This window comes from Corythoichthys intestinalis, chromosome 2, assembly GCF_030265065.1.
Source record: "Corythoichthys intestinalis isolate RoL2023-P3 chromosome 2, ASM3026506v1, whole genome shotgun sequence".
Taxonomy (NCBI): domain Eukaryota; kingdom Metazoa; phylum Chordata; class Actinopteri; order Syngnathiformes; family Syngnathidae; genus Corythoichthys; species Corythoichthys intestinalis.
The window spans coordinates 22,694,584-22,713,935 of record NC_080396.1 but is presented as its reverse complement, the minus strand read 5'-3'; the positions used below and the strand labels follow the sequence as shown (position 1 = coordinate 22,713,935).

General features: G+C 39.3%; 1 protein-coding gene across 1 annotated transcript in view; it reads right to left on the bottom strand.

Annotated features, from left to right (window-relative positions):
* LOC130904824 (adenylate cyclase type 6-like) overlaps nucleotides 1–19,094 on the bottom strand; it is a 121,516-nt gene extending 102,422 nt beyond the window's left edge. The window contains exons 1-3 of the mRNA XM_057817879.1: nucleotides 18,950–19,094; nucleotides 17,988–18,122; nucleotides 14,405–15,296 (exon numbers count right to left, since the gene is read on the bottom strand). Of these exons, the coding sequence (XP_057673862.1) occupies nucleotides 14,405–15,295 (891 nt within the window). The 5' untranslated portion in view covers nucleotide 15,296; nucleotides 17,988–18,122; nucleotides 18,950–19,094. The remainder of the gene's footprint in view (nucleotides 1–14,404; nucleotides 15,297–17,987; nucleotides 18,123–18,949) is intronic.
* Nucleotides 19,095–19,352: the final 258 nt, after the last annotated feature.

The following is a 19,352-nucleotide window of genomic DNA, read 5'->3' as shown; positions in this document are numbered from 1 at the left end:
TTTGGAATTTTCCTGACACTTCTCAGCCACTGAAGATTTAAAGTGTAAATTTAAATATTCAAGTTAAATAGGCTAATGATACAGTAACTGAAAATCTACTTAAGTACAGTTACTAGGTAGTTGTGCTTGGTTACTTCCCACCATTGCCATTTATAGAAACCCATGCATATAACGTTGGATACGGTTCATCCAAGTCATAAACAAGCCCAAACAATGTTGCTATCCTTCCTCCCACATCTATTTTAAGCTCGCAAGAGAGCACACCAATCTTGTTGAACAGTGCAAAGCTTATGCACCATCATTGATTGCACAGGGAAGTAGAACGTACTGTCAGGGCCCGGGGGCGTCGGGATTGCTGTCCTTCAGAAGTGCAACAAAACGTTGGCATGGAGGTGGCAGATAAATGTGCAAATGTGTGCATGTTGCCATCCTGCCTGGTCTGCAGCCCTCCACACACATAGTGGAAGCTCACTCAACCAACAGAGTTGTGTCAATATTGTTTCATTCCCAGTGGCTCCACAGTCATCTGGGTTGCTTCATTGCGACGCTCGGTAAAGAAAAACAATCACCTGCAGAGCATTTTACTAAAATTTTCTTGCTATACTCACAGTGGGTAAAAAGAAGAAACAAACAGTACGCTACAGCGCTAGTATGTACATTATCTGGTCTGACAAGCTGTTATGGTTGTGCTATGCTTACATTTGGTCTACCTTTAACTGCATTTCACATTGAGTATCTTTATTATAATCAGATACAGTATTATAAACAGGGAGTGACCCGGAAACCCCAATCATAGACTTCATAATTGTATTGACGGGTCAATTCGGCCAGCCACTGCGCAATGCCTTCAAGCAGGGGGCCCATCCCACAATCCGCTTCAGTTATTTGCAGTCGGTCGCAGCGACACATGCAGCGATTCCACGGATTTAGGATAAAAGTACAAAAGCTGTATCGCATACAAACAGGGAGGATTGTCTCGGGAGTGATTTGTTCGAGGGATTCAAGGTCATTATTATATTTTTCGTACCATGCATGCAATTGAAACGTGAAAAAAAAATCAACGGGAGAAATTAGCCGCTACGGCATTGGCATCATAGTTTGCAATATTTATAGAGCTGTCCCGACTAGTCGACAGAGTCGACGTCATCGATGACGTAAATCCGTCGACGAGCACAACATCCCGTCGACGGTTAATGAAGGGTTAAAAATATATATATGCGTGGAAAGTTCAGAATGTCGAATGCTCTGTATGCAAGCGGGGAAAGCGGCACAAAGCCAAAAAAAGCGCACCAGAGTGTCCAAAACATTGACTTATTTCACAGAAACAACGGAGGGTACACTCTTCTGTCCTGTCTCTTCAATGCCAAGCTTGGCTGCACGTCGGCCGTGAATAAACACCTCAAACGCCGTCACCCAGTTTGTAATTTTTTTTTTCATTTTTTGTACACCAGAGGGTGCTGTCGCCTTACTGAATAATAATGTTTCATTGACAATGGGCCTATAAGTGCTATTAGTATTGTCCTTAATGCTAACTGAAAGGTTTATTTCATGTTATGGTTTATTTTATGGTATAGAAAATTATATAAGGTTAAAAGGTCATAAATATATACAGTATATACAGTGATTGCACTCAAGGGAGAGATTGTCAATGATAAGGTAATAAATTAAGGTAAAGGCAATTCATTGATAAATAAATACGGTTTAAAAGGAAAAAGGTGAAAAGTTTTCGTTAATTTCTAATTGTGTTGTTTTATTTGTGTGCACCGTGTGATTACATCAAGGATGGATTAAAAGTTGTAAATCATCAGTTTAAGAGACCACCTTTTCAATCGGGATGCGACACTAGTTAATTCTATCAGCATTTGAACTCATTGTTTATTTGTGATTTATTATTGTTATTTACGTGTTTATTTGTACTTTAATAAATAATTTAAGTGTTCCAATATGTTTTTTGTGAATTGATAAGCGTCAACAAAAATTTCATTGCTAAATTAGTAAACAAACAAAAAAAAAAAAAAAAATTTTTTTTTAAAGATTATTAGATTAGTTGACTAATCGTAAAAATAGTCGGCTGACTAATCGGGAGAAAATTAGAGACAGCCCTAAATATTTACGTAAAATAAATGCTCTTCTTTGCCCTTTTAACAAAGAACCGAGACTCTTTTAGGTCCATAGCTATAAAGAATTCAGGGATTTAAGAATTATTCTAGGGCTGTCAAAATTATCGCGTTAACAGGCGGTAATTAATTTTTTAAATTAATCACGTTAAAATATTTGACGCAATTAACGCACATGTCCCGCTCAGACAGTATTCTGCCTTTTGGTAAGTTTTACAGCAAGGCTTTTTGTGCTGTCTAACAGCGAACTCTTGTGGTCGCTTTGCGACATGGTTTATTGTTTTTTTGCCAGTTCAATATGCTTGCACGACGTCTCAGGCTGACGCCTACGTTGTAATGTTGTGCTTATATGATCCTTGGACAAGATTTGTCCGTAAGTATGGTTGTTGTAAAGAATGTACATATTATGTTAGTAAGCGAAATGTAATATTTTTTGTATGAGACCCTTTTTGTTTATGTTTAGTGAACCTGTATAGCGTGCTAAGCTAACGTTGTTGCTAATGCAATGCTTGTGTACTTTTTTTTTTGTAGTTTTACGACGGTCTAAAGAGGACAATGGTTTGAGGCCATTTTAATAATAAATCAGATGAAAAGGAAGAAGTCTGATTATTAAGGCGTCATTCACTAGCTGTCTAGCTTTGGAAAAAGTAGACGCTTCGGAGTGAAGACAGCATAGACAGATTTAAATGACAGTAGAGTGAAATGCCCACTACAGTCCTTATGTACCGTATGTTGAATGTATATATCCATCTTGTGTCTTGTCTTTCCATTCCAACAATTTATTTTACAGAATATATACAGTACTGTGCAAAAGTTTTAGGCAGGTGTCCTGCCTAAAACTTTTGCACAGTACTGTATATTTTTATCATATTATGTATATACAGGATATACTGTATGTATATATTTTCCCCAAGTGGAGGCTTCCATGATCCTAATAAATCTAATACTTAAAAAAAATATATATACAGTACTGTGCAAAAGTTTTAGGCAGGTGTCCTGCCTAAAACTTTTGCACAGTACTGTATATAATTCACAGAAAAATATGGCATATTTTATAGATGGTTTGAGTTGTGATTAATTGCGATTAATTACGATTAATTAATTTTCAAGCTGTAATTAACTGGATTAAAAATGTTAATCGTTTGACAGCCCTAAATTATTCACAATAATTTCAATGTAAAAAGCTCTTTGTTGTGGTAAGGCGGCGCCACAGTGACTTAAAGACGAGCAGCACATTCGACATAATTACTGTATTGGCCTGAATATAAGACGGCCCCCTCTTTTTCAAGACTCAAGTTTGAAAAAAGACTTTTTGAACACCAAATTCATTTTTATACAGAAAATAATTACAGTACATCTGAAACAAATGATTATAACAATATATTTGAGAGAAAAAGCATGTTATTTTGCCTCATTCACATCTTAATATCTGAACATTTAAATATGTAAACTAAAGTGCAATCACATTCGTAAATGAATGGCTTCTGGTTTTTGAAATGTCAATAAACCAATCTATTGTGATAAAACTACAAAATTGCAATTACTGCATTAACCATAAGGGGTTCGCTTTGGCCTGTGGAGTCAAATTCAGCATTCGCTTCAATGATATCTGGCACCATCTAGCGTCGTGAATAGGTATAATGTCTAGACCCCGAATATAAGACGACTCCCGCTTTTTCAGTCTTATTTCAATGCAAAAAACACCGTCTTATATTCGGGCCAATACGGTACGTTAAAATAAATTATACTTCCCGTTTTTTTCAAAAAAAATTTTTAACCAAGAACCAAGACTGTTTTACGTCCATATCTATAAAGAATTCAGGGATTTAAGCATTTATTCACAACAATTTCAACGTAAAAAGCTCTTTGTTGTGGTAAGGCAGCACCACAGTGACTTAAAGACGAGCAGCACATTTGACATATTTACTTAAAATAAATGCTAACTTCCCTTTATTTATTATTTTACTTTTAACCAAGAATCGAGACTGTTTTACATCCATACCTATCAAGAATTGAGGGATTTACACATTTATTAACAATAATTTTTAACGTAAAAACCTATGTGTCTGTGTTTCCACTTGGTCAGCTTTGACGGAGATAGGCCCCCTATTAATCGGCCCTGCGCACCGTGTCCCGTCAATACCATTATGAAGTCTATGCCCCAATATCAACAGTAAATTGCCCAAAATCAATTGGAAGTGACTTGGAAACGCCCCAAAATCAACAGGAAGAGCCCTTGAATTGACCAAAAATTGACAGGAAGTAATTTGGCCCTTTAAAACTGCAATTCACATTGAGAACTACAGAATTATCAACAGGAAATCACCCGGAAGTGGCCCAAAATCAACAGGAAGCAATTCGAAAATCAATTGGAAGTGACCCGTAAATGCCCTCAAATCAAAGGGAAATGACCCCAAATTTGAGGCAAAATTAATGGGAAGTCACCTTTAAAAAATTAATGACCCAAAATCAACAGAAGTGACCTGCAGCAGTTTACCATACGGCAGAGCAAAGTAATCCTGTGCAAATTCGCCAGAAATGTTTTATTTTGTACTTACAATAAATTAGGATAATTAGGACAAGCACTTTCCAAAACTGAAAGCAAAGAAGAATTTATTCTAATGCAGAGATCCATATTTTACCAAGATAAAAGCTACAGTTCTTGTCCAGGAAATCAGTACATTATCAATGTAAATTCTGTACTGTACAAATATAAGCAGAAATTAGCCATGCTGTTCAAAACTCAGGCTACTGAAATCATTCAAATTATTTACATGAACAATCACAGATATACTGTAAAAAACTGTATTCACCGATGTAACATGAACTGTATAAACACAAAATACGTACAGATAATACACTGCTTTTCGAACAGAGGTGATGAGCATTAGATAGTGAGCCACAGGTCCTATCAATCTAAGGAATTAGAACAACAATAAGTATCAACTTACCAAAATAAAAGCGGTAATAGCATGGCTTTATGGAAACAACATATGGTCTGTGTTTTGGTTTGGTTTATATTTAATTTGTCCCTTACTGTGCCTTGTTTCTACTTTCTTGGCTTTTGTGTTTTTTAGGTTGTCTTTTCTCTTTTTCCTGTCAGCCCTTCGTTTGTGTCGACCAATCTGCTTCCCACAGCTACTTGTCTTTATTTGTATTTAATTCCCTGCTTTCTTTCAGATTTGACCAGTTCCTTGTCGCTCTCACTTCCTGCTACGTACAGCGTCCCGTTGTGTTTCCCCCTTAAAGTAAGTTTATCCCTAGTGTTTTGATACTTTGTACTTTGTTTTGGTATTTTTGATGAATAAACATTTTTTAGTTTGCACCCGATCCTCTGCTTTGTTTGCCTTGGGTCCAATATCTCACAGCAAAACTCTGAAACAACACTTCACAAGACTACTTGCCATCATTTCCATGACACACAAACAATCTGCTTACAACAGAAAGTATGTTTTACTTTTGGAGGCCTTGAGGCAGCTGTGTTCAATGCGTAAAAATAAAGTTAGGTAATTTGGTAATTTTACGCTGAAACATGTGAAAAATTGGCAATCACTGGAATGTGGAACATTTTATTTTGGCAAAAACAAAAATAAGAAGGAATCACCGAATTTTTCATATGATTGATTCTACAGTCTTATACAACCCAGTTCAGTTCTGTTGCATTTGACTACAATGGCCTCCTTGTCTCAAGCAGGGGATTGTGAACTGAATGGCACCGAGCTACATGATCACGATATATCCCCACATTGGGACTGAACGTGCTCCATTTCCACAATATGGATACACGATCATATTTCTGACCCAAGTACTACCGTATTTTTCGGACTATGAATCGCAGTTTTTTTTCATAGTTTGGCTGGGGGTGCGACTTATACTCAGGAGTGACTTATGTGTGAAATTATTAACACATTATGATATCATTTCACATGTTATTTTGGTGTTTTGGAGTGACATTGATGGTTTGGTGAACTTGTTAGCATGTTCTTTATGCTATAGTTATCTGAATAACTCTTAATAGCTATGGCCACGTTCGCGTTTTCACGTTTTGCCTTTGACAATCTGTGTTCAATTGTACTATACCCCTTTCCCACTGGCCAAAAAACCCGTGTCAACCCGCTAACAATCGGCTTTTGGTGGCAGTGGGAAAGGTGCAGCGACCCGCCTCGACCCGTGTCAATCAACCCGCCAAGCAACCCGCGTTAAAATCACCTCGGCTCTGATCGCCATGCAGTGTGAAAGCAAAACCCCGGGTCAACAGTCAACACCCTAATCTACGTGGTGACGTAGGCTAGTACGTGATGCGTCATAACAAAAAACAAAAACCATGTGCTCTAGCCCGGATCCACATACGGCGAACAATCGGTGTAGCAGCGTTAGCAATAGCCATAACAGACGAAACAAAGGCTCTTCTCCTCCTCCTGTGACGTACACGACTCCTTTCAATTTCAAACCAAAATTTACATCGCCTACGTTGCCTCAGCACAAGCACAGTGTTGATCCTTTGCTGCATTTCGACCATTTTGCGGGCAGTAAAACGCATGAAAACAGAGAACACAAACGGAAAGGAGGCTTCCATGTTGCTTTGCATTGTTAACTTCCTTGAACTGAATGAATTCGGTCGCACTTGTCGAAGCGCATCTTAGCGTGGTGACGTCACGCACCTTACACACGGCTGAGGAGGGGTGGGGGTTAGACGGGAGAAAAAAAAAAAAAAAAAAGACACGGCTTTTTTCGTCAATGGGAAAGGTGCCAAATGCCAATTGCTAGTGGAATGCATCGGCTTGGAAAAACGCGCGTTGACCCACTAGTTTCAGTGGGAAAGGGGTATTATTGACTTTTTTATATTGAAATGCATGCTTTTAGTTTGTGGCACTTTCACGCCCAAGTGGTGGTGCACTCGCACTTGTTTACGCGGAGAAGAGCGCTCACACGGCAGAAGAAGACGGACAGCTACGCAGCGTCTCTGAGCGAGTGGGCGAGAGAGCGAGAGAGAGAAACTCGGCTGCGAACCTACATTCATTGTTAATTAGGGGTGTAGCGGTACACAAAAATCTCGGTTCGGTACGTACCTCGGTTTTGAGGTCACGGTTCGGTTCATTTTCGGTACAGTAAGAAAAAAAATAGCAAAATATAAATGTGCTAGTTGTTTATTACACATCTTTGTGCTTTCAACAATAGGAACATTAGCCTATACAAAGCTAGAGTTCTGCTCAAAAAGTAGCCTGTATTTAAATATAATCCAACAACAATTTGCCTTTCAGACCCCGCGTATTGGTCAGCTTTCTTTCTGAAAGAAAGAAGAAAAAGAGAAGTCCTGTGCTAAAGAGAAAAGCAATCCCAATAACAAAGATTTTAACATGTATTTTACAAATGAAATGCCTCAATGAATCATTTTTTTTCTTATGAACGGTTTTCAAAAGCTTTATTGGTGGATTTTCTCAAGTTAAAGCGCCACACAGAAATGAATAAATTTAATTGTGTAAGCAGGATCTGTGTATTATTCTTATTATTTAATTACAGGTGTTTTAGCTCATTTAAATGTTTTTTATTTAAATATATTACTATTATTTATTTTATTATGTGTTTATATTTTACAAATGTGATGTAGTATTCATTTATATTGTATATTTTATGTTGTATACTTTTAGTTGCTATGTGAATATTAGTTCCTACTTGTTTTGTTGTGGTAGGAGGGTTTTGTATTGAACACGGGGCCGTGTTGGTTATTATTATAGCAGAGAAGACAGCAGTAAATCAGCAAAGACAAGTCAACTGTGCCCCGATCTACCACTCAAGAGATCTGATGGACTCAAAAAGTGTGTTACGATTGAATATTAGTTTGAAAATCGACCGGATCCACCGTATTTTTACACGAGTGACTTCCAGTCTGCCCGATCCTAGCTACCGGTAGTAGTATTGACGCAGGAGGGTCGCGTCTCGCATCAAATAATAAACTCTGCCGTTCTTTTCGCGTGCATCGTGTTGAGTCGCTTCTAGGACGCGTCTAACACGCGGCCGCACTGCAACTGGTGTGCATTGGCTGACTGACTTTAACGCCCTCGTTTCACTGCGTTCTCGCGGCAGCCACGTTGTTGCGTCGTTGGCGTTTCTGGGTCATACTGTCCTACCGTGTTGCTTCTCATTATAGTAGAGAAGACGGAGTAAATATAATCTAAACAAAGAAACTGTAACCCGATCGACTCACAGCCTCGAAAAGTAAGGGTTACATTACGTCAGAAACTCGTTCGGCGGTACGCCACAGTTCTGAACCGAGCACCACGTACCGAAACGGTTCAATACAAATGCATGTACCGTTACACCCTTATTGTTTATGCTTGTAAAATATCTCTACAGAGGCAACGCCTGTGTGTATCATCTTTTCTGTTGTTGTTGTTGTGTTTTCAACCGCGGTCGGACACTTAGAGCCAGTTGTGTTGTTGTTTAATTAATTAATTATCATTTATTTAGTTGATGCGAACCTGTTTGGTATCGTGGACGAAATCGATGCAGCAAATTATACGGACGTCCAGCATCGTCATTTGGGAGTTTAGCTCACTGTATAGCCAGGACCGAGCCATAGCGTCCTGGTGAGGACAGTGTATTCGCATTTCGTTGTTCATGCATCATGTAACATCATACTATACACTTATTCAGCACGTTGTTGTCTATTGTATTTTTATATTAAATTGCCTTTCAAGATGACATATCTGTTCTATGCGTTGGATTTTAGCTTGTAGATTTTCCCCCAAAATGCGAGTTATCCTCCGGTGCGACTTATATATATATTTTTTTCCTCTTTGTTGAGCATTTTATGGCTGGTGCGACTTATACTCAGGTGCGACTAGTCCGAAAAATACGGTAAATTAAAAAAAAAAAAAAAAAAAAAAGAGTAGTAACTAAAAAAAATAAATAAATAAAGAGCCAGCAGCTATCTCTCAGACAAATAGAAGGGAAAAAATGTGTCGCATGTTCGATTTCAGTATTAGAAGACAGCTTATTCAAAGCTGAACAAAAAATAAATAAATCAAAGGAAACCACTTCACTTCAATTCCAAAATGTATACCCTGACCTGATACGAGTCAAAGAATAAATTTCTCAAAATATTTTACTGTTCGTTTAAAAAACTGAATCCTCTTGAACCTAAACACAGTTCAAGACAGTTTAGCTCCCCACGAGACTACAAGACCTCACTGGCTGTGTTGATTGTTTCCAGATCCAGAACCAAACAAAAGGGTTGCAACATTTGAAATTGTTCACTCCCTCTTTCCGTACATTAGAAATATTGCAGCAGCTTTTCTTTCTGCCCTCTAAACATGATCATGTTTTGTTTAATTTTTGCATTTCTACAAAAATTAGACCTAGACATAGACCTTAGACATAGCTTGTATGTCTACATTCAATCTTAATTTATGTCCCCCCACGTCAATCTTCATTATTTATTTGTCACAGTACGTCATTATGGGGTTTTTTTTTGTATATGCATGGTGCTACACAAACCTTGCCTTACAACAAAGCCAAAATCTAAATGGAAAAGTGGATGACGGCTTCCAAACCACCGACTTTTGGTGTAGCACCTTTGACACGCCAACAGTGGCCCAGAACCCGGAACAATGTTTGTCCTATATTGACGTGGAGGGAAAGTAGGACGTCTCCACATGAGTACAGTAACAACATTGTGCTCTATTGTATGGTGATGACGGTGCACCATGGTGGTGGCCTGACGACTATCACATGGTCACACAAGCCAACTGTGGAAAATTGCACATTGCTACATTCCAGTTCATAAAATACTAGTATAAAATACAATCCACAGTCCTATATGCTTTGAACCATTCTAAATTCAGGCATAGACTTCATAATGTATTGACATTACACATTCCCCATTCACTGCGTCACGCCTTCCCGAAGGGGGCCGTCCAACACTCCGCTTCATTTATTAGTAGGGGTGCACGATATCCATTTTTTGAAACCGATACTGATATCGATAACTTCCTGCTCCTCAAAGCCAATACCGATATCGATAACCGATAATAAATATATAATTTTTTAAATGTATATCCACCCGAGTTTTTGAACACCTGGAGGTTTAAAAAAATAATAATGGTGGCTTCAACATAGATTTGTCTTTGATCTCACCAGAATTTTCATAATGACATGAACATTATTATAATGAACAAAACAAAGACAAGAACAGTCTTGACTTCAAATAAAGTGCCAATATTTATTTTTTCAAATAAATATAATTTGAGTCAATCACAATCAATTAGTCAATATAATTGAAGATGTGTTTCCTGAACAATGAGCGCTGAACTAAAACATAAACCCAACAGGTATTGTGCTTTGTCATCAGATAAAAATATTTGGTGCTACAGGAGACTGTTGTGGTCTTGGTCCATGAAACAACTTTCTTAACCTGGGAGACAGGTTAGGACAGCAAGCCTATCAATAACCAAAAGGCCTCTCAATAACTTACTAACTTATAACTAACACTGTAAATATTATATCGTAAGGTTTATCACTCATTCCTCATAACAAAAATATGGTAGAACAAAAAGGATTAATGCCTTGCCTTATAAGAATAAATATAAACCACAGTGAGTGAATCCATATTCAATAAAGTATGAGGTTTATTCTCTGCATAGTATAAAATCCTACCAAGCATGCTGACAGGACTAACATTACACGAAAACTATTATATGTATGTATAGACCCTACCCACGTGACGTCACAACTCCTTCCTCCTGACTGGTGCCGCCCAATTGTCCGTCAACACATCATGTTTCCCTGTTACGGCTACGTACATTCCTCCTATTTACGACGTGTTTTTCTGCTCGTTAACATTAATAATCAAAATGGTGAAGGCGTGTGTGGCGGTCGGTTGCAATAACAGAGAAGATGGACGGAGAGACTTGAAGTTCTACCGGATTCCGAGAGACCCGGAGAGAAGAGAGCGAGATGGGCTGCTGCAATTCGACGAGAAAACTGGGCTCCAAACGATTACCACAGATTATGTAGTAGTCATTTTATATCTGGTAAGATGCATTTAATATATATTTAGAGGGTTTTGGGCTGACAACCACAATTAAGATCATTGCTAGGCTAATCGCCGACAACATACACGTATGTATGTAGTGAGAGTGCTATCGCTAAACCATATAAACATTAAAAGCCCTAACTCCATTGACAAACGACATGAAATACATTAGACTTGACAGTGGATGTTAGCAATAACAAAAGATTTTGAATTGAAAATTTCGTAACTCACCTTTCCAAGCACAAGCTAGATTCCTGCCGAATTTTCGTGGACGAGGACCTGTTTCACCCAACCAGCAACGAAGTATTTATAAGCCTCCAAGCTCTTAAAGTTTTTCAAACTTTCGTGAGAATTGGCTGATTTTGTGTGGACAAGATAGTTATACAGTTCAGGGTAGCTAGCAGATGTCAGGCAAATACGGCGGAGACAGCGGGTCGAATAACATCGATTTAGGCATCAAATATGGATCTGGCGAATGGATAAACTGAAGCTTTTCCACATAACGCCTTTTATGCAACGCATCAAGTGAGTTTACGGCATCCGAAAGCACCGGGTCTTCCATGAAATGCATTATAAATTGCTCGATCAATTGAGACCATTGATAATACAGACACAAAATGACGGACAAGTGGGCGGAACCATACAGTGAGCACGTGATTTTGTGACGTCGGTGGGTAGGGTCTATAGCATAGCACACTAGCTTGAGCTACTAGCCTTAAGCATTGGCTGGCTTCTATAACACAACAACTTATTAAGTTCTGTACATATGACCCTTCACCACCGAAGTAAACATATATTGCACATCCATATGTTATAGTTAACATAAATACTTACAAACATATATTTCCGAGGCGGAAACGTAAGTAACAGAAAGCATTCACCATTCTCAATGCTAACGCTAGACACAGCACTGTGTAAAGCGAATGAGTTTGTGGGCCAAATTATAGATGCAGCGAATTATTCTGAACGGCAGGTGGCAGCAATGCCCCACAAATGGTCAACTGATTTCCCAGCCAGCGAGCACAGTTCATACTGTATTATCGGTCCTATTAATTATGTTATTGGATTTATTGGGATGACGTCATAATTCCTATTATCGAACCGATAATTATCGGACCAATAATTATCGTGCACCAGTATTTATTGGTAGTCAGTCACATGCAGGGATCTAATGCCGGATATAGGTTGAAAAAGTACGAACGCTGTACTGCATACAAACAGAAAGGATTGTCTCATGATTTGTTCAAGGATTCAAGGTAATTATTATATTTTTCGTACCATGCATGCATTTTGAAACGTTGTGAAAAAAATCAATGGGAGAAATTAGCCGCTACATTATCGGCATTATATTTCGCAATATTTACGTAAAATAAATGCTACCTGCACGTTTTTTTTGTTGTTGTTTTTTTTTTTTTTGCTTTTAACCAAGAATCGAGACTGTTTTACATTCATATCTATAAATAATTCAGGGATTTAAGCATTTATTCATAATAATTTTCAACGGAAAAAGCTTTCTTTACATATGATGGCTGCTAATTTCCTTACTGACTAGCCTCATAGTTCACAATATTTACATAAAATAAATGCTACCTGCACGTTTTTTGCTTTTAACCAATGATTGAGACTGTTTTACATTCATATCTATAAAGAATTCAGGGATTTAAGCATTTATTCACAAGAACTTTCAACGGAAAAAGCTCTTTGTCTGTTTCCACTCGGTCAGCTTTGACGGAGATAGGCGCCCTATGAATCGGCCCCGCCCCCCTCGTCCTGTCAATAAATTATGAAGTCTATGCTTCAGGCTTTACATTCTATATTTCAACAATTCAAATAATTCTAGAGCAATTTAGTCCAGTGTCTGCTCTTCAGCATTCAGAGGCACATTGCATTTTCTATTTCCAGATGTGCAGCACCTTACAAACTCTGTTAGCCATTTATGAGTTCTGAAGTGACATGAGCTAAAATCAAAATGATTCATGTAATCCAAGTTTGAAATGACTTACAACTTTCTTGCACCATTCCAACAGTATTTTCTAAAGTTTTGACAGAATATCAGAGACAAGCCATTGTTATGAAGCAATACAGTTCACTTCAAACTTTACTGACAACACCAACATTAATCATCCTGTGGTGTTTGTTTAGGTGTTCTCAGAAAAAAACAGTGCCTGGTCAATTTGACCCGGGGCATGTTTAGATCCAAACATTTTCACTAAAATCGCCATTGACTCACCATCCATTCACCGTCAATCATTGTTATTTCAGCCATGGAAATTTCCAAGAAGATCTACACTTCTGCCTGTTTTTGACTCTTCAAGTCTACAGGCCTCTTCATTGTACAAGTAGTCCCCAGGTTACGAACGAGTTCCGATCCTAGGCTGAATTTCCGTGTAAATCGGAATTAACCCTCTAAGTACCTCTGAATACAAAATAACTGTCCAAAAACATGTATTATACGTCATATTAATGAGATCAAGTAAAAAATAGGATACTGTGAGGTACATTGTGTTAAATGCCGTTATATTGAATGACTATTCGGGGTTTAAAAAATATATATATTTGGGGGTTTACCCGGTAGTGAGTCACCTTGCTGCAAGAAAAGGGCACTGTGGAAAAATTAGGGAGGCAAGAGAAGGGGGATATCATTGCCCCTTAGGTCTTAATGCGAGCCCGCCGTCCGAACTCAAAAAACCGGATTGGGACTCGCAAGAGGAGTCGGCGCCGGGGGAGAAGCAGCAGCAGCATGAGAACACAGAAGTGGAAAGTCCAAAAAAGGCGCATCCGAGGAGGAATCCTGACATTGGGAGGGCTGTGTACTGTTTACGTGACTTAAAAAACAAAAATAAACATAAACGACTGAAGACAAAATGGCAGATGACAGACTTCGGCTTCGTAAAGTCAAAATCACGTAAGTCGTACACGTCGTAAACCGGGTACTACTTGCACTGTGTACATTTAATAAAATACATAAAATTGTAGTATTGGAGTGTCCATATGTACAATCTAAATGTGCACAGTATTTTGCCATGTGCACAGAAAAAAATAAAACAAAAATCTTGTTATATAAACAAATAATGAATTTACACCTAAATAAAAAAATCCATGTGCAACAAAAATATAAATAATTCCAAATAAATCATTCACCTATTTCTTTTGATGGCGTATTTAAGTATATTAGATCTTACTGTATTGTGCAGAAGCACCCAATAGAATAATCAATAAATACAATCATGTTACCATTATAACTCCGACTTACCAGTTCCGAAATGAACTTGTCCTTTCGGTTGAGTTGCCAGGCCGTCAAAGCGTGGATGACTGACAGTGTGAATCCACTAAGCACAGCAGCTCTCATTCGCACAGGCAGCAACGTGTAGATGATGTGGATGAAGAAGACTGTCCACCAGACGCCCTCCGATGCACTGCTAGGGTGTACCATCATCAGACCATACACCTGCACAACGACCAGCACCCCTATCACCAAGTAGCTCACAATCCACATGTAGTCCTGGTGGAAGCCGTTACGGTTGCAAACTACCATCACGGCCAGAAAGAGCGCCATGGCAACACAGAGGACGGAGATATAGGCCACATTTGGCGCCTGCTGGACACAGTGGAAGGCTAGCATGACCCCGCATACCACCATTAGAACCCCCATGAGCATGGTGAGTGAGCTCTGGTTGAGTCTGAAAAAGTAGCGCTGGTAAAGACGCTCCAGTTTAGCCGACTGGAACTTCTTGGAGTGAAAAACCCACACCACACGCATCCAGCAATCGGCGGCACTCATGGTCTTGCACTGGCGTTCCGCCGAATCCCCAAAGTCCTCCTCTTTCCTCCCCTTTGGATCGCCATCTTCAAAACCCATGCCAACGGCTTTCACTCCCAGATCCACACCTTCGCCCATCCTTTTCCCGTAGTGGTCCTCTTGCCATCCGCGCAGGTCCAAGTTTCTTCTGCCAGTGTCCGCTCGGGTGTGGCATTGCTGGTGGGCCACATTTGGGGGCTCCGGATCCTCGGGGTCCCTGAGGCAGCTCATGTAGCGAGAAGTGCAAAGCGAGGACTTGTCTTTCTTCTTTTTGCCATTGCGCTCTCCCCACGGTGTCTTTCGCTCGTCCACTCTGCCCACGAAAAGACCTCTGGCCCACGACATCCTGAACACAATGTGAAGGGCAATTAGGAGAAAAGTAGGGGTAAAACTAAGTGGTTCTGGAATAATGGACTACACTATACAGTTGTAGAGTGGACTTGACAGTTGAGAGTTAAACCAAATTTGGCAAGGAAAACATGTTTCAAAGTTCAAGCCATCAGTGCTGGTCATAGACGTCATTTCAGCCAGTATCAAAGGATTAACTGCGTGTGTTTGAATTTTTGAGACCATTTATGTGAAAAAGTGACCCTAGTATACGGAATGGATTTGCCACCAGACCAAAATAAAGTTCTATGCTGATAGCCTTCCAGTTTTTAAAGAATTCTCAGATGGTGTCTTTGTTTTTATTGAAAAGGGATTTGATTTGGAGCTGGTGTGGTTCATTGGAGAGGATTTGCAATTTTTTGCAAAAGAATGATATAGTAGCTATATGCGTGCTACTTGTGATCAAAAGGTGCAATTTATAAAGTTGTGTTTTAACTAGGGCTGTCAAAATTATCGCGTTAGCGGGCGGGAATTAATTTTTAAAATTAATCACGTTAAAATATTTGACACATTTAACGCACATGCCCCGCTTAAACAGATTAAAATGACAGCACAGTGTAATGTCCACTTGTTACTTGTGTTTTTGGGTGTTTTGTCGCCCTCTGCTGGCGCTTGGGTGCGACTGATTTCATGGGTTTCAGCAACATGAGCATTGTGTAATTATTGACATCAGCAATGGCGAGCTACTAGTCTATTTTTTGATTGAAAATTTTACAAATTTTATTAAAACGAAAACGTTAAGAGGGGTTTTAATATAAAATTTCTATAACTTGCACTAACATTATCTTTTAAGAACTACAAGTTTTTCTATACATGGATCGCTTTAACAGCTGTAATAATAATGATAATAATAAAATAACTTTAAGCTGTAATTAATTCGATTAAAAATTTAAATCGTTTGACAGCCCTAGTTTTAACATTTTATAACTACCGTAATTTCCCGAATATAACGCGCACTTTTTTCCCCCCAAAATCAACTTGTAAAATCATGGTGCGCATTATAAACGGGTATATGGATGGAGACAGAAATAAATAAATAAATATATATATATATATATATATATATATATATATATATATACTGTATATATATATATTAGGGCTGTCAAACGATTAAAATTTTTAATCGAGTTAATTACAGCTTAAAAATCAATTAATCGTAATTAATCGCAATTAATCGTAATTCAAACCATCTATAAAATATGCCATATTTTTCTGTAAATTATTGTTGGAATGGAAAGATAAGACACAAGATGGATACATATATTCAACATGCGGTACATATGGACTGTATTTGTTTATTATAACAATAAATCAAACAGATGGCATTAACATTATTAACATTCTGTTAAAGCTATTAATGGATAGAAAGACTTGTAGTTCTTAAAAGATAAATGTTAGTGCAAGTTATAGAAATTTTATCTTAAAACCCCTCTTAATGTTTTCATTTTAACAAAATTTGTAAAATTTTCAATCAAAAAATAAACTAGTTATTAATAAACCATTGTTGATGTCAATAATTACTTACACAATGCTCATGGGTGCTGAAGCCTATAAAATCAGTCGCACCCAAGCGCCAGCAGAGGGCAGCAAAACTCCCCAAAACACAATTAACAAGTGGGGATTTCACTGTACTGTCATTTAAATCTGTCTGAGCGGGGCATGTGCGTTAATTGCGTCAAATATTTTAACGTGATTAATTTAAAAAACTAATTACCGCCCGTTAACGCGATAATTTTATTGACACGGCCACTTTGTGTTGAAGAAACGTATACGGCGATCTGTTGCCGACCATTATGGTACGTGACTTCACCATTTTGTTTCGGTGTTACTTCACTCTAATCGGCCGAATGATTTCGTCTGTGTTAAATTCTGCTTTTTTCCCTCTTCATAAAGCACAGAATTTAGTTTCTTGAACTCATTTGAGCCAACGTTTATTGCAGCTCCGCAACTCGGACCATAACAAACGTAAGCACACAGACTTCCTGTGTCCGTCAACTATATCTGTCCCTCGGGAAACTCAAACCCAAATAACAATAGTTACTACTGCTACTGTCGTGCCGACAGCGATGAGCTCTCACGGATTTCCGACTTACGTTCTCACTTTCATTTTACCGTATGAATCCATGGAAGAAACATTTACCGTATTCATCATGATAAAACGAGCAAGTTATACAGCAGCCTGTAAAAGAAAAGTCACATCTGTTTTGTTTTCTCATAGATTCTGGTAAGTTGGAGAAGTTGTCAAATCATATTATTCCCGTAAATATTGTCAGTTTATGGTAATGTTTTGAACAACCAAGGTGCTATGCTTGTGCTGTGTTTCACCAGTCAGTAAAATGACATTTCTGTATCTGTACATGAGCTCTGTTTCCTTGTATTCTTCTATTTATTGGTGCTAAAATTAGGGTGCATGCTATAAACGGGTACAATAATTTCCCGTAGATTTTACAAGTAAATTTGAGGTGTGCATTATACACGAGTGCGCCTTATATTCGGGAAATTATGGTAGTTGCATACAGTTAAGATGAACAAAAAATTTAGTCGTCCAATTTCATTTTCCAGTAGGGAGTTAGGGGATGGGGAACCTACACTTTTTGGGGGGCGCACGCGCCAGGGGTGGTGGGTACACATTTAGGTTCCCACTTACCTTAGCTTTAACACTTTACACTTTAGGCTAGATCATGCCAACGTGTCCACAATCAGAGACGTTTCTGCAGTCTTCCAAAGTGTTAATGTCGTAGTCGTGCAAACCAACAGTTGTTTCTGTCAGCCTTCATGTCTCCTGGATAAAAAAAAAAAAATGTCAGCTGCAGATCCAGACCAGATTTTGTCTTCAGACCTTCTCACCAGTCAACTGGTCTCTGTCATCACAACAATCTGCTGCTGGCATGGATGTGCTCCATTTGACAACAAAGGCCTCTGGAGTAGGCAGCAATCAGAGATCAAGAGCTGTCCTGCCATACTCAATTGACCATGTTCACCCTGTGAGCACTTATGACTCACTATAGCTAGCTTCAATGACGCCGACCTCCAAACCTAATAAGCATATCTGTGTTCTGGACGGATGGAGAGAAACCGTGTGGAAATGTGCACGTGAGGTGGGCAAACAGAAATATGATAGGAACACAATCAGGAGTACAAGAGCCCCGTTCCCAAGCTCACCTCTGAGATAGCCAGTGTTATGTTATGCAAGGTATAAACTAGAGATCCGTGAGTGCAATCCATAGGACAAGGCATGCTATTCCTATAAATGACTAAGTGGAACAGCCAGACGATGGTGGCGGCGGCCAGTTATTACATAACAGGACGCTTGCTCGTTCGTTCGACAGCTCTCCTTGTTTCTCATGCAGCAGGCAGCACGCCCGCGCGAGTGCAGTGCACGCCGCCCTCACACACTTACGAGTGCTAAAGCTGAACATTCCGCGGGGCAACTTAATAAAGAGACAGGGGATGTGCTGCACTGCACTGCACTCCCCGGACGCGCGGTGGCTGTTTGGACTCAGAGATGGAACGTGGACAACACGGCGGAACGGTGCAAAATTAATCAGCACTTTCCTCAGCCAGTGTCAGTTTGACTGGGGGGCGCTGGTCCACGTAACATGCACGTACCTCTGAAGGGGGGAGAATACATGAGCTCCGGGTTGCGCCCCGATACTCCGGGACCCACGTAGCTGCCGACGCTGGAGCCTGATCCGGATGAGGCTGCGGCTGTGTGCGCCTGCGAGGTCCAACCCGAAGTCTGCTTGCTGCCTACTTCTCCTCTTCTCTGTCTGTCGCTCTCGCATTCTCTCTCTCTCTCTCTCTCTCTCTCTCTCTCTCTCTCTCTCTCTCTCTCTCTCTCTCTCTCTCTCTCTCTCAGAGTGGTAGCACCATCTAGTGGTTTTGCCTTTAAAGGACAATGAATTTGGGGGGGGGGGGGGGGCATTTAAACAACGTCACTTACAGCAGTGATCACTCGGTTAATAGGTACCAGAACCTCCCGCGATCATTGGCGCCTCCAGAAATTTTTCAT